Here is a 23,587-nt window from a genome sequence, read left to right on the forward strand (position 1 = left end):
CCTACTCTAATACACCATGATTTACAGTATTAGTTTATTTATTTGTTATATTAATGATTAATCTGCAACATAGTTAAAGCAGTCAAAAATGTGTAGCAAGCAGAGAAAAAAGTACAAAATCATGCATTGAAAATGTATTGGAGTAGAACCAAAAGTATGATTAAATTGACATTTTAAAGTAAAGTATAAGAACTTCAAGTTATACTCATGGTACTTGAGTAAATGTACTTGCTGTTGCATTCACCAACAGGACACCGGTTCTAGGTCGGGGCTCATTGATGGAGACCGAGGTGTCAGAAAGGTGCAGGACAGTCGCACAGGTGTCAGGTGTGTTACCGGTATTTCCTCTGAATTCCAGCAGAAGGGGGGGGGGCACAGAAAAAATTCCCATCCACAGGGTGCAGCCTCTGGAAAAAGAAAGAAAGAGGGAAAGTAGTTACTATTGTGCGGCGGCTCTTTCACCAAACATCCTCAGTAATCACCTGTCAAAAGAAACGGAAGGAATCTCCTCCTAATGACCCCGAGGCTTCAGAGATGAGCCCTAAAGTCTGACCCTGATGTCTTGTTTTGTAAGCTAAGAAACACAGAGAGAGAGAGAGTAAAGAGGAAGGGGGAGGCAGGGCAGGTAAACTGCAGTAGTCTTGCAAACATCTGCAGTTGCAAGAGGGGCCTTGTTTTGAGTTCCCAGGGTATCCTATACTCACTGCAGCTGCAAATACACAGTCACTGAAGTTCATAAACACCAACAGAGGTGGATTTGAAGCAGGACAGTTACTTACTTAAACTCTGAAAGCACTATAACACACTATGGCTTGGCAATAAGTCAATATCAAATTAATATCGTCATATGATGTCTTTCCCTGGTTTTAAAGGCTTTACAGTGAAGTGATGTCATTTTCAAATTCCCCAGACTGTTCGCTTTTTCCCACTTAGACATTATATTCACATTACTGAAGATTATTTATCAAATAATTCATTGTGAAAGCGCACAATAGTCAACCGTTCATACCAACATTGTGATATTTGATCAGAAATCTTTTGATATTTGATGATCTCCATATCGGCCAGCTCCTAATAGTGGAGCAGGAGGTGTGTTCGAGGCCAATCAGGTCTCCGTTAGGTAAAAGGTCAGCACGATTACCGAGAGCCGCACCTCTCATTCGCCTGTTAGGAAAACAATTAGGGCGGAAAATCACGCCTGTCTCCCTAAACGCTGCGTCTCCTGTCGCCTGAGTCAGCAGAGAAGGAGAGAGCAGAGAAAAACAAAGAGCTTCTCCAGAGAGATGCAGAGGGGGGGATGGGGGGGGGGGCGTGCATCAGACTGCTGCTGTCCCGAAAGACAAGCACTGGGTTGAATATTACTGTCTGATTACCGGGTTTCTGCACAGGATTAAAAAAGCCTTATTTACTTTGAGCAACAAATGACACATCTTTAATTGTTGATTTTAAATTGCATGCCGGTTAGTCACCGTTTTTATATTGCATCAATAAATGTATTTCTGCTTATATGATCTAATTTGACATCTGAGATTACAATAAGGAAGGTTGCCATTAAACTAAGCGTGCTAAAGATCAAATACAATTGGTGCTTTCCCCCAAAATATAAAGTTATGTGTCATTTTAAAATGTAATTAGAATTTAGAAATGTAAAACATATCTTGAACATTCTTGGGAATTGGTAAACAAACTAACAATTATCATTTGTATTGAGTCATAAAATACATTCTTGAAATATAGTCAGAGTTAAAAGCCATCAGGTAATATTTCAATAAAACTTACATTATTACAGTAAAATTCTAAGGTGATTACAAACAGAATAGTTAAAAGCCAATAGGATTGATAAATATCTGGGTTTTGCATTTGTCTTACCCGAGTTACAGCCAGCATCCTCCGCTGGTGCTGCATGTGGCTGCTTGTCAACGTGCGTTTCCTCACACATCACAAAGATCATGACAAAAGATAACACTTGTAGACAGGAAGTTTATATAAATCAAGTCCAAGTACATACAAAGCAGCATTTTACAATAGAGATTTAAAAATAAACAATATGGAATACAAATCTCCATATTTTACATTAAGACTTGTATGTGTATATAAAGTATTAACTTGTTTTATTACAAAAACTACATTCATCATTTAACTACATTACAATGTTTTCAATACAGGCTTTTGTGGTGAACAAAAAATCACATTGTCATTGGATGATTTCCATGAGATATACATTTGTTTTAAAACGTATTGCAGTTCACAGTTCGAGTTTACAAGAAAGGTTTTTAGATAGACGCACTATACCAAAACCAGGCTGAGCAACCTTTCCAGTTGGCTGAAACCATTAAAGAGGAGTTTCGCAACATAGGGGTCAGCACCCCTACAAGGGGTCGCGAGAAGAATGTGCTGGGTTGCAAAATGATTGCCCAGGTAAAGAAATCAGAAAAAAACAAAATGAAGTTCATATTTTGGACTTTACAATTAGCTTTTTTCTTGTGCCATATTTTTTGATTTGTCCTTCTAGACATGCAACCTCTGACACCAGGTCGTAAGACTGGCGTTAGCTTTATATAAAAAGCAAGAGAAGGTCGGGCGTTTCATTATAAACAAGAACAAAAAACTATTTCAAAGGAAATGCATTTCAGTCATTTTTCCTGATTTCATTTACAGTATTTACATTTACAATCCAGAACACATGGTCGGCTCGGACTGGAGTCAAATGACTCAAGACTCAAATGATTTAAAATTTGGAGGTACTTTACTCCTGTACTTCAGAGAGACTTGACAATATGATGATTCAGATTCTCATCATGCAGGAACGTTTTTCACTACTTTACTTTGAGTATTTGGTCCATCACTATCTAATCCACTAATAATTCTACTACGTTTTTTTTTAAGTTAACGTCAAAATGTATTGTCTTTTACAGGTAAGAAGAAACCAGGCAAGCTAATAGAAAATAGTTTTTGATAGTTGCTATTCGAGTTACTCCATAAATATATTTTGTGGCTCAGTCACATGATGTTATTTTGTTGGTTGGTGTGCATGTCTTAACAGGGATAGTAATTCTTAAAAGGTGTCGATATGTGTTATTTATTATATATTGTCTTGGCAAAAACAACGTGTATTCTTTCTGTAAACATATGCTTACTTTTCACAGGATAACGCAGCCAAGTTTTTAGCATAATTCACTCTTCTTACTTTACTCCTATATTTAGATGTTTGGCAGAGCAGATCACTCACAGGCCTTTATTGTATGTCACAATCTTACAATCTGTTGCCATGGCGATCTCTGGCTCTAGCTGATTGACGCTGATCTGTGGGAATCAAAGCAGAAAAAAAAAGGTCATCAGTGCAAATAGAAATGCGTTTAAATAGCAGTGAGACACAACACGCTAACATACAGTACAGTATGTGTAGATGCATCCATACAACTCTACATGCAGTATGTGTAGATGCATCCATAAAACTCTACATGCAGTATGTGTAGATGCATCCATAAAACTCTACATGCAGTATATGTAGATGCATCCATAAAACTCTACATGTCATATGTGTAGATGCATCCATAAAACTCTACATGCAGTATGTGTAGATGCATCCATAAAACTCTACATGCAGTATGTGTAGATGCATCCATAAAACTCTATATGCAATTTGTAACAGTTTCACAAATATATTCTTAAAGGCTTCAGATGTTCTGTATTTACAGCTAATGTGTAAAACGAGCCAATTTGGCAGAGGAAAGTCTAATTTGAGGTTCGCGGCTCCTAATATTTGAACCAGAGACAGATGGCTGTTGGAGTTGGAGGCAGAATCCTAATCAGACATCTTGGTAGGTGTGAAATGGGGAAGTGGGACAAATTGAGTAGGCAGGGGGTCCAGGGGAACAGGGCATTCATGTTGCTTTTTAGGGAGGTTTTTTTCACCTGCTATCTTAACGAAAGTGCAAAAAAAAAAGGGACTTGTGAGAGAACAACAGGCCCCTTTCGTGGAGCGCGAGGCAGCTTTTCACAGGACTGTCAGTAACACATATGCCTGAAGTTTTTGTGCCATATGGCTGTCTGAGATATTTCCAGTGGTAATTAATTCCTAAATATTTTAAAGCCAGGGCTGCTTGTCTTGTGTCAGCGAGTCATTTGGCAAAGACAAGAGAAAAAGATAGAGACATGGAGTGAAAAACAAAACGCCATTTAATGAGTAGTGTGACACATACTGAGGCAATAAGGCTCAAGTTAGATCTCAACCTGCATGGCTTCGATGAATGGAGGCAGTAGAGACTGTGGGCAGATCATAACAGAGCGGGTTAAGCCTCCGAGGGATACGGCTCATTAGCAGAGCCTCTGTAAAACTCAATGGGGGACGATAAAGAGGTCAGGAGACCCCGGTCATCAACATCAGTCATGGCAGGCATGAGGATGAGGATTGTTCTCGGTTGCTGTTCCCTCCTTCCAGAAATGTCCTCATATCAGACCGTAACACACAGAATGATCCTTCAACAAGACCCTTCAAAAACTCCCTTTTCCTGATAAACTCCTTCCGCCACCTGAAGGCTAACCTATTTGGCCGCTTTCCTTTTGATAGTTTGTTTATTTCTATTCCATTTCATTGCATCTTGTTTTTTCATATGGATTATTTTATTGTTAAGTGCCTCTGAGATGAAGTTCTATATAACAACAATGTATTATTATCATTATTATGAGCATAGCAGCTATTTGATACACAGAGAATGTGAAGAAGCAAGAATTGGTGTTAAAAAACAACTTCAAAAACACAATCTATTATATGTTAGGGCAAAGACATATTCCTTTGCATAGGATGAAGTTATTTTGGGACGACGTACCTGGGACATCTGTGGGAAGAGGCTGATGGCGAGAGGCAGAGCGAGGCCGAAGGCGGCGAGGCACACCAGGCTGTGGACAGGGAGGACGAGCCGCCGGCGCCTCTGCAGGAGAGGAAGCCTGCAGGGGGAAAACATCGACACTTTTTCATCTCACAGTTCATATAGAGAGAAACACAATAACCAACTCATTACATGGTTAAGTGACAGCAGTGGAATACAATTTATACTGGATTTGTTTAGCAATACCACAATTATCTCAAAATGTTTAAAAGCAGTACAGTACAGCTTAAGTAAACAGTGGCAATTTGTCCTATTTGCCAAAACCAATTTTCGGAATCAGATGTGGCCAATTAGATAGATAGATAGAGATAGGTACTTTATTGATCTAAATTTGGGACATTTTTGCGTTGCAGCAGCATAAAAACAAAAGGCAATGTAAATGAGAGAAATTAAGACACAAGAAATAAATAGTCCAAAAATATTTCAGAAATACAAATAAAATATCATAAAAAAATCAAAAAGTTAAAGGTGGGGTTGGTAAGTTTTAGAAACCGACTCGAGATACACTTTTTGTTATCTTCCATGGAATGCTCTTAACATCCCGAAAGCAATGAATTTCTTAAATGCTTTGACAAAAAATCAGTTCATCTGTGGAAGCCGTGGCGCTGTAAAAAGCACGACCAATCATTTTCACCGGCCCGGCTAAAATAACTGGATGGCCTACCTGCCTGTCAGCCTGTGCACAAACTTATCTCGTGCCCTCATTGGTCATGTGCGCGTTCGTGTGTGTTGGAGGAGGGGCTCTGTGAGGAAGTGGCAGATTTTTTCCGGCTATGTATTTTCAAATTCTAGTGCATTCGAGCTGGTTTCTCCAAAATTACCTACCCCACCTTTAAAGAATATAAAATAACAATTAAAAAAAATATATAGGCTACATGTGGAAAATATACATGTGGAAATACACATTTCCAGTAACAAATATAAGGAAGGATAGAAAGCAGTACAGTTAAGTGTAAGTAAACAGAGGCAATTTGTCCTAATTGCCTAAAACTATTTTTGGAATCAGATGTGGTCAATTACTGGCAGAAAACATCTTTGTGCAAATCTATACAAATGGTGCACCTCATTTGAGCAAAGACACAGAAATATTAACCTTCAATGTCTAAATCAAAGATCTGTATTTTATTCAGGATCTCTTTGCAGCTAAGCAGACTCAGGAACATCAAATCCACTATGTCAGAGCCATAATGTCTTCATCTGATCATCAACCTATAGTGAAAAAGATGGTACATCTAGAGCAGGGGTCGGCAACCTTTTTGATATGAAGTGCCATTTAAAAAAAAAAATGGTTATCAGCGTGCCGACGATCGAGAATTATCAACGGGGGGGGGGATTGAGGAGCTTGACGCTCGTCAACTATCAGCAGGATGGCGGGGGAGCCTCGGGGAAGCAGTGTGTGGACCTGTCAGCGCTACTTACATGATTCCGAATTTAACAAACACCTTTAAATAATTGGTTTAAACGGCATAATAATAAGGACGATCGTCCGTTCTGTGATTCTCCAGAGCACACATGTTGTGATATTAGGGTCATGCAGAGTGAGATGAGATTGCTGTCTCTTTAAGAGAGAGAGAGAGAGAGAGAGAGAGAGCGAGAGAGAGAGATAGGGGGTGTGGCTTGTGCATGTGTGTTTGTTTGTGGATGGTAGAGCGACTGCGAGGGAACGTGTGTATGTTTCTGGAAGTGAAACGAGGCAGCAGAAAAACAGAGGTCTGTGATGTATTTTGTGAAACAGAAGAACAACTAAATAAATGCAACGTCCTCCCAAGAAGAGCTCGCCTCTCTCCAGTCATTTAAGCTAAAGTGGGTTATTGAACCTGAAGCTTGTTGCTTCTGCCCTCCTCGACTACGGTCTGGGAGCCGACAGGAAAGTTCAACACACAGATGGCCAGTCCGCCCCTTTGTAGCATATTATTTCGATGAGAGATGAGCAGATCGCCACTGGGCTTTCAAGTAAATACACAGCGACTCAAAAACTGCGGCATTTGTACAGCTCCTTATGGGTAGGCCTACTGCAATTAGTGAAGTGCTTTCCTCCGTGGTGAAACGATCAGCACTGCACGACGGAGGAAAGCGGCAGAAAGTCGCCTGGAGTTAAAGAGAGCGGGGCTGCGTTGCGTGCATGGCTTCATTCTGCAGGTAACGGGGGGACACGCTCTGGCAGCGGTCTCGTTCAGGATCCGAAAATACAATTTAAATATTTTGCACAATTATTCCACTTATTCCTAGTGTGCCACTGGTTACGGTGCCGCGTGCCAATGCTGGCACGCGTGCCAGGGGTTGCCGACCCCTGATCTAGAGGCTCAATTTCGAATGGTATATTTAATGACGACCAGAAGGTGAACAGGAAGTTATTTTTTAAGTTAACAAGTTAGCTGTTCTATTAAAGCTTCATTAGCATATTTGTATTCACATTACCCTGTTTTGTTTGTATTTCAAAAATAATGCTTCAGTGATAAAAACAGTATTTCTAAGTTTGACATTCGTTTGACGTTTACAGTCAATCTTTGCTTTTATTGTCTTTAGTTTGAAATTCTGAAAGGTGATTGGTTTGTTGTGTTAACCTAAATAATCTAAGAGACATGTATTGTAACAGTTTGAAAACCCTTTTGTCAATCTTTACAAAAACACTTTTATTTTTAATGACGTTTTAAAAGACCTATCTCCAGAAATACATTTTCTCGCCAAAATGTCTCCTCGCTTCCCCTCCGTACGATAATCCCCTCTTCAGCGTAGGACAGTGAACTCAGCAGGCGCTCGAGAGAGAGCCGCTCCCTCTCTCCTCCACCAGCGACGCCTCTCCCCCTAACGAGGAGAGCTGCCGCTTAATGAGGGAGCTCATTAACACATATGGCTTCCACGCTTTAATTAGGCTACACACACAACCACACACACACACACACACACACACACACACACACACACACACACACACACACACACACACACACACACACACACACACACACACACACACACACACACACACACACACGTGCAGATACACATCTTAGAACTGGGGTTACAAAGAGAAATGTGAGAAAAGTTGTGAGAGTCACAAGTAAGCCTTAAAATCACTGGAAAGAAGGGAAATTATCCAAAATTGACGACACGGTTGTGAATGACTGAATAACCTGGAGAGCGGCCATGTTCTGGTCGATGTTTTAACCCGGGGTTGAACTGTTTACATGAACCTCTGACAGCGTGACGCAGAATCGCTGTCGAAGCGAGAAGACCAATTAATAGAATTTCCCAGATGACTCATGTTGTGCCAAAGAGAGAAACAGACAATATGTCGGAGGTTCGCAATTGTTTTTCAGCCAAAGACCTTTAAAAGATAGAACATATTTTGGAGACAACCTCAGGTCCCTTTGGAATAATTTGACTTAGCCTTAAGCCAAAGAACGAGAGAAGTGTATTAGAAAGACATTAGGGATGTATTTAATTCTACGTTTATTGCATTAGCTGCAGGCTTTATATCTACACACTCTATGGTTGCAGCTGTACCTCAAACAATTATTTGGAGTGCATTTTCACACATCCATTTCACAGAAGCAAGAATGCACACACTATTGAAGACTGACAAAAAGGATTTCACAAAATGATCATTTAAATATATTGATCAGAAAATGTCATGTTGTTACTTAAAGGTAGGGTAGGTAAGAATGGGGAAAACAACTCGAGTAAGCTAGAATTTGAAAGTACGCAGCTGAAAAAAATCTGCCCCTTCCTTCAGACTTCCTTACAGAGCCCCTCCTCCAACACACACGAACGCGCACATGACCAATGAGGGCACGAGATAAGTTTGTGCACAGATGGAAGGCTGACAGGCAGGTAGGCCATCCAGTTATTTTAGCCGGGCAGGCTCAGATGATTGTTCGTGCTTTTTACAGCGCCACGGCTTCCAGAGATGAATTTTTTTAATGTATTTATTGTCAAAGCATTTAATTTATTCATTGCTATCGGGATGTTAAGAGCATTCCATGGAATATAACTAAAAGTGTTTCTGAAGTGAATTACCTACACCCACCTTTAATGTCTGGGACAAAACACTACTTTTATGAATTCAAAAAGCATCAGTAGGTTCTACTTAGGACCATTTTATTTTCCTGATTTAAAGAATGTATAATTCAACATATTTGCTCAATGTGAGTCTGTTTGCATTAGGGGCCTAAATACATTTGAGCTAAATAAAGAATAGATAATGTTGTGTATTCTGAACAAACACCTTTGGTTGAGTTCGCCTGCTGTTCTGAGAGGTATGTTAACAGGAACAACAATGGGTTTCTAATTTCAACACTAAACAAACACGGCGAGGTGATGATGAACACGCAGCGGAATTATATAAAGTGTTTCAGTTTCAGCAGCGGAAGAAGCTTGTGTTTTAATTCTGCTATGGTACAGATTTGTTTTTCTCCAATAGCTGAACATTTCAAATGTACAGCTTTTGTACTTTGGATTTGTTCTATTATCATTAATACGGTAATATTTGTATACAAATAGGGGAGAAACCAAACAATTACATGTACAATTAGAGGTTCAACACACCAAATAGTCCAAATGCAATGATCCTTTGTTTTATAACCATTTTCTGACACTACCACAACTCGACTGTAAGATACGGTTTAAATCAAGTTCTTTATATCAAATTGTGGAATATTTGGAGAAATCTGTAAAGATAACATAGCAAGATCCAGCGGAAACCTCAGGCTCTGTCAGAAAAGTGAATAATATCTATAATACGTAAGTGTCTGCAACCTGTATTCTTTCTTATATCCAACAGGGGGTGATTTCACTGGTTACAAAAAGAGGTCAGATTGTATTGAAGTCTATAAGGAAATGCCCTGATTTTTTGCCTCAGTAAACAGTTTCCTGTTGCCACAAGGCAATCACTAGTTTCATGTCTTATTCACTACAGTAAATTCAGATATACATGTTGTGAATGAGTCGTTCCTGTATTTTCAGTTCTTGAAGTTAACTTTTGGACCAACTAAGACCTCCAGCGTTTGGTTGTACTTCTGGTTGCAAAACAACAACATGGCCACAGCGTTAAACCAAGATGATGACAGCAAGAATGCAATTAATTCAACTTAATTCAAATGAAAAAGGTATACTTTTTGAAACACTTTTTCCTTGTACTGTATGTGCAATCTTTCTACACATCACAGTATAAGCCAAAGGATACTCAGCACAGGTAGATGTAGTCTGTTGGGAAAATACTGAATGTACTCTTCTAATATCAGAGTAGCACATGATAAAGACCCTACGTGGCTGTGTACATAACATAGCCTAAGACTCTCAAAAACAAATACACATTTAAAAATACGTATTGTTCTGGAGCCTGTCACAGCTAGCGAAGCACGTGCAGGACAGAACCGGCTGTCACCAAAATGTGCTCTCAGCGGAGTCATCCATCATGGAGGGGCCTCGCAGGGTCTCTGTCCCCTTGTTCTCGCTCCATTGAGAGCCAGTGGAGGCGAGCTGACAGAGGATAGCCTCAGTCCACCTTACTCACACCCTCTGCTCACTCTCACACACTCTCCCTCTCTCACTCTCTTTTCCCGTGCAGTCATGCGGCTGCCAGGAATCCCAAACACACCTGGGCCGCCCGCCTGCTCGCAGCGGTCGGGACAAGTGCTGTCAGGGATTTACAAAGATGGCCGCATTCCTCAGCCAGGCTATTGATCACCAAACATCCGTATAAACACATTGCATCATTAAGACATCATTACAGTCACATCACACAACGCTGGCATCCCAGTGAGGGAGAAGGTTCATGGATTTCAATGGAAGGTCGTAGGGGTAGAGGAATCTGAAACTGACGTTGACCAAATGATGATTTGATTAGCGATAATGTTTTTAATACCAGGTCAAGTACCAGAACACTAGCGCTTTTATTTTGTAAGGATCATAGTGTATTCAAGTCCACTAGTTGGATTATTTTATATAACACTTACTGCATTTAAAGTAAACAATCAATACTGTAGGTTACTTATTACATGGATTATTACTGTGATTACTATGTGTTATAAATACGAAATAACAATTATGGGAATTGTAATACAATATGATCCTTACAAAATGACCCGCATTTATCAAAGGAATTTTTTTATATTATGCGTTTATCTTTTTTAAAGCATCATGAATAGTTTTGCGTGCTTATAACTTTAATTATTCAGTGCAATAAGCACATTTTGTTTGTAATGCATTATAAACATTGGCATTATAGAGCCAATTTATTTCTTAGGAGAAGCCAAAAAAGCTGATATTAATAAAACATCCTCTTACTTCTCCAGTGCAGCCATGATGATGGGAGGCAGCATCAGAATTGGCATTGGCATGACCACTCTGGTCAGAGCTGTTTCTAAAAGTGCCTGTCACAAACAAAAGAAGACATAAAGACATTAAATAAGAAAGCCAGAAAGAAAAATCAACTATTTAAAAAAAAAAAAGACAGACATTATATCAATCCCATATAGAAGCTGCACATGAAGAGTTGACGTTGGATAAAAAGTAACCTACGTGTTTGGCAGCCACTTTTGAGGTTCCCACCACGTTCCCGTTGTCGTCGAGCACGCTGATGCCCTCCGACAGCTCCGAGTGCCTCATGAGAACCACGTTGCAGACGTTTGCAGTGGCTGTAGGGAAGTGAGAAGGTTTTTAAATATGAAAAGAGGTATCAGACATCTATGGATTCGACATATATGAGTTCAAAAATGAAATGAATTGTCTTTTCATCACTGTGACTCTGGTTTAAAGTTCTCCTATTGTAAACATGTTAGGCATATATTATAGGTTTCCGATATATAAAAAACATGTCTCTGAAGTGTTTTGCTCAAAATACCAAACAGATTACGCATTGTAGCCATGCCTCATACCACTATATTTCAGCCCTGTTACTAAAGTGCTGATTCTGGGTCAGTAACTTCAAACCCGAGCTGCTGCTGGATTATTTCTGAAACAGTATGGAGCTCAAATGCAAGGTGAGTTCCTTTTTTTATTACCTGCTTTTTTATACATACTCTCCCCAGTACAGGTTAGCTCTGAGTGTTAGCGTGCTTGCTAATGTAAACACAGACCATATTACTATAAAAACATATAAAGTGACGTGATTTAATTGTAATCACTAATTTAATTAGTAATTCTGACACCAGGGGGTCAACGTAAAGCCAGCCCACATTTTAGTAATGTCGTCATGACCGCAGCAACTCTGGATCAGCTCCGTTGTACCCCTGTTTTTAGAGATGTGGGTAAGGAGTAAAAGAGAGAGATGTCTTGTATACATAACTATGTGTCCCTGGTGTCAGAAGACTCACAAAGTATCAGAAAATACAATCAAAAAGTGCATTTTGCATAATAGGTGACCTTTAAAGATAAGGCAGCCTGTGAAGTAACAGTGCAGCAGGGAGAGGTCCGGGGGGGGGGACTCCTTCTGGAGGGCACTTTGGGATTTTAGCCCATCTACATGCCCAAAAACCTATATAACACACTACAGGAAAGGGGAAACCCAAATAAGCATATAGGGCCCCTTTAATTATATAAAATAATAATACTGTAATTAAAGTGGTACACCTGTCATTAAGTGTGCTTCTGTTAGACACTGAATGCTTTAATGACTAAAAAACCCAAATCAGCGCATCACAGCCATGTCATAATCCACAAAACGTAATGCTACGCCTGTGTGTGTGTGTGTGTGGTGTGTGTGTGTGTGTGTGTGTGTGTGTGTGTGTGTGTGTGTGTGTGTGTGTGTGTGTGTGTGTGTGTGTGTGTGTGTATGTGTGTGTGTGTGTGTGTGTCAAATAACCAACAAACACCGTGACCAAGGTCGACAAACAGCCATGTCGTTACCCTGTGATTTATTCACGAAAGTGAAAATGAACACAAATGTATGTTAATATAGACAGACCTTTCTCCTTGACTCTAATAGGAATAAGAAAAAGTCATTTTAGAGAGTTTAGTGGTGGCGCCGCAAGCCTTTTTAATTTAAGACAACAGCGTTCAGAGTTATCTTTACTGACGGCTGCAGGCCACGCAGGGCGCTTTGTGAGGGGAATTCAATTGACTGAGCAAATAGCTCTTTCTACCTACAAGGGATTTTTATTATCCAGACCAATTAACGGAGGGACAGATAGTGGGAATTTGGCATGGAATAAGAAAAAAAACACAGCAAAAGGATCAAATTCTCAAAAAAACGTTTGCATGTAAATTGATAGAAGGCATCAAAGTAATTGTAAAATAAATGATTGGAAAGTCTGCACAGCCCAATCCTGAAATATTTGGCTCGTATTTGTAATTATGTGAAATAATTACATTTATGTACATTCTAATTGTCACCTAATAACTAGTGGTGGCAGTGCACTATAGAGCTTTTCACATAATTACTTGATAATTAATAATAATTAAATATTGATGAATATTTTCAAAAAAGACAGCAAATTAATTATCCCAATATGTTTTTTTTTGCTAGTCTTTCCCTCCAGTTAAAGTCTTCATAATCTAATTGAATGACAGGCCGCTACTTGATTAGGTTATTACAAATAAATGTAGCCTTAAGTAAGCAAACAAAATGAAGCAGGTGAAAATTCAAACAGCACTTTACTTTCGCTCGCTTCAATTAACCATTTTAATTACCTTATATATGAGCCAAGCATAACAACGGCAGCAACAACAATGAACAAAACATAAATCAGGTAAATGAGGCCTTGCCATAGACGCCACTTTAGGGGTAATTATCCAATTTGTTTGCCGCAGCAGAGTTCTAACAAGCAGCCAATTACCAGGCAAAGGCTGCGCTGTAGAAACCTGTTGATTTAATTAAAAGAGCCGCCATGTTATAAGGGGAGGGGGAGGGGGAGAGTGAGGGGCAAACAATTTAATTATGAGACAGCAGCATTCTGGGACATTGGTCTTTCCCCCTGGGTGTGTGTTTGCGGGGGAGAGTGGCATGAAAATCAGCTTTGTGGCTCCACACACGTCTGAAGGAGCGAGCTCACAACACCTCCGTATCCCGTAGAGAGAACACATTGAGGGGACCAGAAACAAATCAGAAGTGGTTTGACTAAAAAAAAGCCATTTGTGATGGTCACATAGGTGTTTTAAAGGTGTTATTAATATTAAAAGTTAAGAGTCTGTTCATTCTGTCACGAAAGCTGCACGGATTATTCATCAGATAAAACAATCAATAGACAATTTATCAATTAATAACAAATATTTTGCAGTGCAGAAAATGCAAATGGAACATAAAACATAACATAAAAAACGGACTTAATCAATCAATGAAATACGGGGAAAAGAAATGTACATATTTTCCACTCAAACCCGCCTGTACACCCACTTAAGTCTGGAAACAATGTCCTACTCTCGTCAGTGAGAACAATACTCGACATAATCTACATTGCAAACTCAACAAACGTACAAAAAATGCTTGTACATGCATTCCATTAAATAACAACCTGAGTGGATGCTCTTGAAATTGTTTATATAAGACTGCAATGGACCTTTACTCTTTTATGAACTTCTGTGTTCCATACCAAAGAGACCCTTACACTTATTCCCAAACTATTTTTGAAATATTGACCCCTGACCCCTATCCATCCCATAGTTGTTTCCCTGAGCCCTTTGAACTCACCCACTGCTGGGAAGGGGATGAACCTCTGCACCAGCAGCCTGGCGGTCGGGCTGAAGCGGCTCGATTTCTGGATCAACACGTTCAACCCCACCTGAAGAAAAACAAGGCACAAATTATACAGACAATACTACACACACACTGAATATTTCAAATGAATCGAAAGGTGTCAACAATGTTATATATAATAAAATACAAATTATAAAAAATTATAAACATTTTAATTGAATATATAAAATGATGAGTAAGCTAGGAAATCTCTGCAGCACTACTAAACTTCAATCAGAATATTTTTGACATATTTTGCCCGATACAAATATTACGCCTACTGCTATTTGGCTGTAGCACTCAGATGTATACAGCTCTGAAGTGACAAAAATGCCTGGCACTGTTCATAAACAACCAAAAACACTTATATTGTATATTGTATTTCACCACACTACAGAGCTGTCGACAAAAGTCTATGAGCTCTCAGATAACACACTCGGCGGGGGGTCGTCACCAGAGCGGACCTTTAATTGGAGAGCTCCTGCCGCCCCCCCCCCCCCACATGGCCGTCAGTCCGCCCTCCAGACACCCCACGATTTTGTTCTGTGCTCGCTGCCGCGCAGAAGCCTGAGGGCAGCAGCCGGATGAGCGCCCAGCGGGGTCAGTAATTGGCTCGGTTTGAGCCCTGTGTCCACACTGAAGGCTGTGTGAGGCAGGTGTGTGAACGTGTGTCACAGGCTTTTGACATGGGAGTCTTTAAAAGACATAAAGGTAGGGGGAAAAGGAGTTCAAAGAGTTGAACTGCTAAGGGTATTATGATGGCTGGTATTCAGAGGGTTAGGCTGATATTCTACTTTTGACCATTTTCTTGTCATAAAAATTCAAATGATTTAGCGCTTCAACAACCAGTAAACCTTTGAACTCTGCATTGAAGCCCAGATTTATGACTATTAATTAATTGAAGTATTTTACATTTAATTTAGCTGACCCTTTATCTAAAGCGACTAACAGTGAGTGCAATAAACAATGATAGAAACTCAGGACAACAAGAAAAATGCAGATTTTCTTCGCTTCAAATAAACAAAATGTGCTTTTAGAAATAATGCCCCTCCTGCCATTTGGATTCTAGTGCAATTTCTATGAAAACCTGATGAATCGCTTATCCCTACTTAGCAGTGAATGTGTAGCACAACTAGACAAATACTGTAGGTCCGCAAATGGAAATAATCTCATGATATTTTAGAGACTTTATAGACATGAAGAAATATCCAGTTTGATATGCAGCTGACAAAAGTTCATCATAATGCTGATTTATTTGTATGCCCATGGTTTAAATGCAAAAAGGATCAATACGTGACTCAGATAGTGTGTGTGTTGAGATCCAGCCAGGCATTGTGGGAACTCACAGCGATGGAGACTGCGCTGGTCACCGCTCCGAGGTATCCCTGGAAGAATTTAGAGGCTGGAGCCGGCTGAAGTGGAAAATAAGTGAGATTAAAATATGAAAGCATTTTATGCAACTTGTCTACACGTTTTTATATGGAGATAGTACAGTATCGGTATAAATGGGACTGAGTCACTTAACTGATACAGTACCTTGGAGGCGTTGCGGTTGGAGTAGTTCACACAGGCATTATGACTCTGGTTTAACACCTGCAAGGGAAGAAGGGAGGCATATAGAAAGAAGAAGAAGTGAGTTCATTTGAAGTAAATGTACTGATATTACGGTGGATTTAAAGTACCGTACAAAATGCAAAAGCAAAAGACAAACACAAAGACATTCGACCGCATGTATGTTCAGGAAAATGTTCCATCACTGTTTGGGGGCAAGACACAGAGGTTCATTTCCTTTTCGGATTAGCAGTGGAATTTATATACGTTATATACGTTTGGAACACACACACGTCACTTCTTGATAACCTCCAAATGGTGAACTTTTGTTTACTGCGTTTAGCATAAGTTTGACAACTCGTGTGTTCAAAGTGGATGTTAATATATATTTGTTATTAGGATGCAATTTGTGTTCCATTGTTGGCGCTTCTGTCTACTGTTGCGTCTTCCTGTCAGGTGTTTGTTTTGCTCAACCTGTCACTTAATTACTTTCACTTTGTCTTGACAGGACTGCAGCGAGAGATTGTATGCCTAGAAAATACTGGAACGTTTACAGTAATGTTGATTAATGTGTTGTCTTATTAAATGAGTTACATGAAACTAAAATGTCCGGCAGTGACTCAGCCGTAGGGTCGCTGGTTCAAGTCGACCCTACCAAACAGACTTAAAATATGGAGTGTGGACTTGTACTTTGAGAGGTCTCAGTTCAACGCCTGGGCCTGTCATGGTGCCCTTGAGCAAGGCACCGGACACCCCCCACCCCTCCTAGTACTAGGATGGGTTAAAAGCAGAGACAAAATGTCACTGTGTGTGCCGTGTGCATGGAAATGTGTGACAAATAAAGAGAGTTTCATCTTCAAATTCTATCTAAAAAGGGCCCTTGATTATGTTATTTAACTCTGAGTTTTTCAGGTGATGATGTAGGTTCTTACCTGCCAGAAGATCGTGGACACTAACGTTTGATTTGGGAGAAGGAGGCCAACAACCTACACAAAGATAAAAACCCTTTTACAAATAGATTATCAGAAAACAGAGCCTGCATGATATATTGGAGGATCAATCTGAGTCTAAATGAGATAATATCATTGTATACATGTCGCTAAATTCTTTGTAGCCTTCAAAATATGGATTCATTAAAATAAATATATGCAAAAAAGTCTTACCACTGGTGTGCCAAATGGGATAAAACCTGTTAAAAAAGAAACATTTAACTCCAGAAAACAGACATTATAATAAATATCCATATTGTCAATGCACTCGTAAGTACTGAGAAGAAGCAAAAACTTGATGTGTTGTTGAAATGGACACATTTTCACACCTAATTGTCAGTGCGACCTATCAAAGACACACAGTTTAAAGTAACCACAATACAGTCTTAATGTAATGCATGATAGAGAAATGCTTTGACATGAATTTAGTGAAGGATTCTTAATGCATTGTTTAAGTGTTTTTAGTCACAAGATCTGAACGCTGCTATTAACCAATGCAATTATTCTCCTACCAAAAAGGTTAATCAAAAATATTCCAAAAGAGGGAAAATTATCAACGAGAGTTTGAGAAGCACCAGTCTAGTCTGCACAGGTAGGCAGGCCAAAAAGATTCTGCAGCATACTCCCATTGGTCCTCAAATATTAATAGTCAGTGTCTCCTCCTCCCTCATTTGTCCACCCCCCCACCCCTCCCTCACTTAAAAGTCCCTTTGCTAAAATGGGGCTTTGAGTCTGAACCAAAATATTTGCTCCTTCAGAGAAGCTCGAGAGCTTCTCGGTCACCGTGGGAGAGAGGTTTTAATCAGCGCCCAGCTGAGTGTGACCTTTTTCTGGCCTGAGACAACCTGAAGAGCCCCGTGGAGCCGTGACACTTTCCCAGAGAGAACGACGCCTGCATGTTGGACCACATAACAAGCCCCTCCATCTCACTTCCCTTTAGACTCGCACACCGAGCCGCTGTACCTGACATCCGAAAGGGCATGAGGATCTTCTCCCCCGTGTCAGGGTGGATGATGGCCTGTTAGAGGAAGTATAATGACCCGGATAATTAGTACAGGGATAGTTCAGATCAAATGAATTAGGAACAGAGATTTGCTGTTGGATGAAAAGAATGAGGGAAAGTTTTAACTGCTTGAAAAACTATTTAATTAATACAATGAAATTACTTACTTTGCTGTAAGTGTTGCGCTTAAAGGTGGGGTAGGTAATTCACTTCAGAAACACTTTTTTTTATATCCCATGGAATGCTCTTAACATCCCGATAGCAATGAATATATTAAATGCTTTGACAATTAAAAAATTTCATCTGTGGAAGCCGTGGTGCTGCAAAAAGCACGACCAATCATCTGAGCCGGCCCGGCTAAAATAACTGGATGGCCTACCTGCCTGTCAGCCTTCCATCCGTGCACAAACTTATCTCGTGCCCTCATTGGTCATGTGCGCGTTCGTGTGTGTTGGAGGAGGGGCTCCGTGTGTGTTGGAGGAGGGGCTCTGTAAGGAACTCTGAAGGAAGGGCCAGATTTTTTTTCGGCTGCGTATTTTCAAATTCTAGCTTACTCGAGCTGGTTTCTCCATTCTTACCTACCCTACCTTTAAGTGTAAAGACTGCAGTATGTTTTGTTTGAAATCCACTGAAACCATACCATAACAACAACTAGAGATGATAAAAGATAGTGATCTGTGTTAGTGAATGAGACAAAAAGTAAATAAAAGAGAGAAAAATCTTACCTGCTTTATTTTTTGAGCTTGCCAAAGCTGAAGAGAGACATAACATATTTTCAATGAGATGATGATGGGCTAAACTGCCTCACACGTTTTTCTGTTAGTAACTGCCTATTTAACTTAATTTAAACTAATCCTGGAACATGTATTTTACCCTTAAAAGAGATGGTAGATAACCCACATAACAGCCAAAGACTATGGCTAAACAAACACACATTCAAATAAGTAGCGTGCAAACACAAGCTTTTATTTATTTAGCGGTGTATACCAGAAAGAGTTCAGCTCCAAACTGCTGAATGTATATATAGTTAGACAATTAAATATAAAATGTCAAACAGAAGATGGCAGCATTTATATCACTATATTGAAGATATTAAAAAGGGAGCTATTTCGAACAACATTTCCTGAGCTATCCTTGCTTTTCTGACGTGTAAATGCTTCACTTCACCTATTTTAACGCACAATGAACATTTCAAAGTGAACTTAGGTTTGTTGTGAGCGTACCTGAGCGTCAGTAACTCCTGGAGGCAGAGTTCCTTGTTTAAAACGGTCGAGCAGCTCCACAGACTCCTGCAGACGTTTCTAATTTGAACAAATTGATAATAAATCAGTAAAATACAAATGAGCACAGCTTACCCTGGATGTTTTTTTATATTCCACTTTTCAAACCACACAGTTCAACGCACAAGATAATTGTGCTTCACTAAAACTCTCATGCTGATTTTCAGTTGACAAATGAGTTTCCTAAAGAGTAATGAACAGCTTTCTGTGGTGTGATCAGTGTCTAATTCGGAGCAAAATACAAGGTCATGTGGCCCAATTTGTTCTAATGAGCTTGCCTGCATGTGTGTGTGTTCCCGTTTCTTTCACTGCGTGTGTGTGTGTGATAGTGTTAGGTGTACATTTTTGAATGTGCGCATATGAGGTCATGTGTGTGTGATTGCACAGCGATCCTTGTTCCACTCTCGTCATTAGGGGCAAGTTGAGGCTACGCCTGGCCCAGCATGGTGCATGGTGTGTGTGTGAGAACATACACACTCTCCTCCCTCACAGCTGCCCCACATGTCCACACCTCATCACATCCCAGGAGCTACTGCTGCTATTACTGTCACCAAAGAGCTCTCTAACAGCTTCATTACCCAGAGGCACCGGAGCACTGATGACTCCATGAACAAAAATTACCAAAACACAACAAGGACCTGGAGAAATTATACCATAATGGTCTGTGGCCGAGAAGGTTGAACATGTTTTTCCTCTTCCAGAGAATCCTTGAGTTTGATAAGACATTAGTCAACAATGATTTTCATAACAAGGTCAAGGACATTAATTAAGAACTGTGATTAGCAAGTCAAATTCAATGCTTTTGACATTTGTTTCCAGTAAATGCAGGCTCTGTGTTGTTTCACATAACATTATTGTGCTTACACTGTGGAATAGATTACTCTAGGTTTCAGGAATACTTCGATCATGGACCTGGGCTACCTTGTATTACTAAAGAAAACAGTTTTGCTTGCATGCTTCCACGTAGAACAAAAAATAAAATAAAAACTATTAATGAAATGCACGTGTTTCTAATCCCCTTTTACTTCAATCATCAAGCATTTTCTTTGTTCTTTGACTGTTTGTACAATGTGAAGGCATTTCAGGAAAAAAAATTAATATTTCATTTTGTGGGTGAAGTATTCCTTTAAATGAAAGCTCAAATAAAAACTGAAAATGAGACTGAACTCCTGAATTACAGTCAACTGCAATCAACGGAGCTTTATAACCAATGAGGCGTCATTTCATGAAAAATGCTCCCAAATGGGTGGATTTGCACATGTCGAAGAAGCACTGCCTCAGTCTTGCTACAATAAAAACAAAATTCAAACAAAATATATTTAAATGATTAAAAAAATCAGAACTCTGACAAAGATACATTCTTAGACTACAAGAGATACCTGCTGCCATTAAAAAGTGCATGTTATTCCTGTCAGCTCAAGTACCTCTGAAACGAAGAGTGTGCTGGGGTCGATCACATCCAGGAAGTGCCTGAACCGCCCAGAAAATTTGTTCTAAGAGAAGAAGAAATACATCATAGAAACATTATCTTGCGTATTGTTTGCATTTTTAACGTGTTATCAATAGGTCAGGATAAGAAAATGCTTAAAATCTTAATTTCTATCTACTGTACAAGTAAAATACATTTAAACTTTTGCTTGAAAGAAGGCAGACAAATCTGATTCTGTTTTGCTCCTTAGAGCAACCAGATGCAGAGATGTACCAGCTGTTTCCGAATAAACATTGAAGTGTGGCAGATGTTTTAACACACCAGGTGAAGACTCCTCATTAATCCCTCCGACAGACTGTTTCCAATCTGCATCTGTTAGGGACCCCGAATCCACTCACACCACATTTACAATTAATTTCTATAATTGTCAAAGTGCCAGGAAAAAACTTTCGATCATTTATTCATAACTGAGCATAAGGAATCATTTCTGATATACAGGAACACACCACGCAGCGTTGAGAGGCGACCATCACTCCCTAACTTCAGTTTAATTACACTAACAGCTAATTTAGATGGAAATCTGGTATCTGACTCACGCTTTGAGACTTTCTGAACATATGGATGGTTGCTAGAACACCGCATGGGGGAGTGGTTTTAAATATCTTTAATTCAATTATTACAAATGAGAAGCAGTGTACGAGAGAGGGGTTATTTTACTTGTACTCATTGGTGTTGCAATCATATATTCTGTGAGATTTCCCACCAGGTGTTTGTTCACATAATCTACTATTACATTATTTTGGTCTGATATTAGTGCTTTCATTTAGGGCTGCACAATATGAGGAAAATAAGTAATGTGTAATAACATTGGTGAATATCACATTATAAATTCTGCTGAATAAAAATATATTAAAAGTGTACCTTTCTGCTGCTATACTAGTCTAGTATACTGCTAAAACACAAAAACAATCTATTTTGGAACAAATTGAACACAAATTCCACCATTAAAAAAAAGAATCATAAGTAACATTTTAGTGTAGCAAAGTATCTCAAAATGTTTTCAACCAAAATGCAGTACATGAGTAGCTACAGCTTTTTAGTTATATTTCACCATTGCATATGTGTATGTACAATAAGATCTAATGTAAATGAGTCAAATATACCAAACAAAGATAAGATAAGATAAGATGGTACTTTATTGCCTAGCCAATGAAGAGGATTCTGATTGAAAACATACTGTGTTAAAATGTAGGGTAACAAATTGTTAGCTTAGTTGTCGGCTATCAAAATGGTAAGCTATCACTTTTGCTTTCTAGCTAACTGTATTTTATAGTGAATTTGTAATGCATTACTCCTCGCGTTGCGTTCAAGGGTCAAAAGTGGATCCGGATCACTGCTGGACTTTCAACTTATTTGACCAAGACACAATAAAATGGACAAAGTGCAAGAGCTATAATACAAGTTGACTTTATTAACTTACTTCTAGAATGACTGTCTCAAACTACTAAACACCATGTTTGCTAATGTTGACAGTGCAACTTAGCTAGCTGATTTAATGCTAAAGCAGAGGAAAACTATGCTTTTACACTCAAATATTTAAAAGTCTGTTAACGCAGAGGTAAACTATTTAATGTATCTAATATGACATTTAACTGCCAGGTGCACAAACGACGTAAAGTGCATGTGGTAAACTTGAATCGTGTTACAAATAAATGTACCTGATCGAAACGAGGCTTGCCATGTTGAAATGTCTCATATTCAGACATGTTGCAGTTTTAACACACAGGTGTATATTTTTCTTCTTCTTTTCGACAATAATTAAGACAGTTTCACCAACACTTCATGAACCTGTAGCTGCTGCAGGATTAATATTCAGCTGTTCAGTGGCCATGTTGCATGACGGGAAATGTAGTTTTCAAGGGTGATTTGCTCAGGAAGGATTTCCTTTTAACCGTTTTTTAGCGAACTACACTTCCCAGGATACATGCTTTGTTTACGGTGACTTAAAAAGGAAGTTAACAGGTTGAAAGTTTAATATCAGAGTGTAAAGTACAGCAAATACTAAAAAGATAAATCTGGTGGTATCATTGAAGGAAGGTTTATGAGTTTAAAGAGTATTACATAGCCCTCTAGTGGTGGTTTTGTAAAAATAAAAGTCAGAAGCAATGATCAAACATTTTGGAAAGGAAGGAAATGAATTAATAATGTAATAATTCACATTGTTATTTTATTTTGATTGTTTCTCCTCACTGAAGAACTGAACATAAATATAACTATAGGGATTGTATTTGTTTAAATAAAATATGTGTCAAACACTAATGGAGCAAGATCACTTTTGATATGACTAGATAAGGTTGTTTTGTTTGTTATTAATGTCTCCCTGGTTTGCATTGTATTTCTTTAACATTGACTACTAATTTTTAGATAAATAATAAATAAAATATTGAATATACAATTGGTACCATGGACGTCACTTTATGAAGTAGTGAAGAAACCTATTTATCCAGATTTAACATCAGCATAGCAGAAGAAAAAAGATGGTTGGTGGTTTGATTCCCAGCATGGCGGAGTGAATTCTGGAGAGACATTTTTTAAACGAATGTACGTGTCTGCTTTGCTTCTTTAGTTCGCAGTTGAGATATTGTAATGGGTTTTGTCCTTAAAAAGCAACACACATTATGATCTTTAGATGTAGAAACCAAGATTTTGATGAAACCTCTACAGGTGGCCTTAGTTTAAGGGTTAAATGGATGTCTAAACCTGAAGGTCTGTG

At 39.1% G+C, this 23,587-nt stretch overlaps 1 protein-coding gene across 1 annotated transcript; it reads right to left on the reverse strand.

The window, feature by feature from the left end:
- Positions 1–1,966: 1,966 nt before the first annotated feature.
- sfxn5a (sideroflexin 5a) lies at positions 1,967–22,705 on the reverse strand. The gene is made up of 14 exons (XM_079640379.1): positions 22,533–22,705; positions 20,810–20,878; positions 19,329–19,406; positions 18,831–18,857; positions 18,066–18,120; positions 17,277–17,302; positions 17,046–17,099; positions 16,099–16,155; positions 15,909–15,974; positions 14,518–14,608; positions 11,412–11,527; positions 11,178–11,263; positions 4,830–4,947; positions 1,967–3,303 (listed from the first exon to the last, which is right to left on the reverse strand). The coding sequence occupies exons 1-14, from the start codon at positions 22,578–22,580 to the stop codon at positions 3,226–3,228; spliced, it is 969 nt and encodes a 322-aa protein (XP_079496505.1). The 5' UTR covers positions 22,581–22,705; the 3' UTR covers positions 1,967–3,225.
- Between the last annotated feature and the right edge of the window lie 882 nt (positions 22,706–23,587).

The sequence above is a fragment of the Notothenia rossii genome (genome assembly GCF_949606895.1).
Source record: "Notothenia rossii genome assembly, chromosome: 7".
Classification (NCBI taxonomy): Eukaryota; Metazoa; Chordata; class Actinopteri; order Perciformes; family Nototheniidae; genus Notothenia; species Notothenia rossii.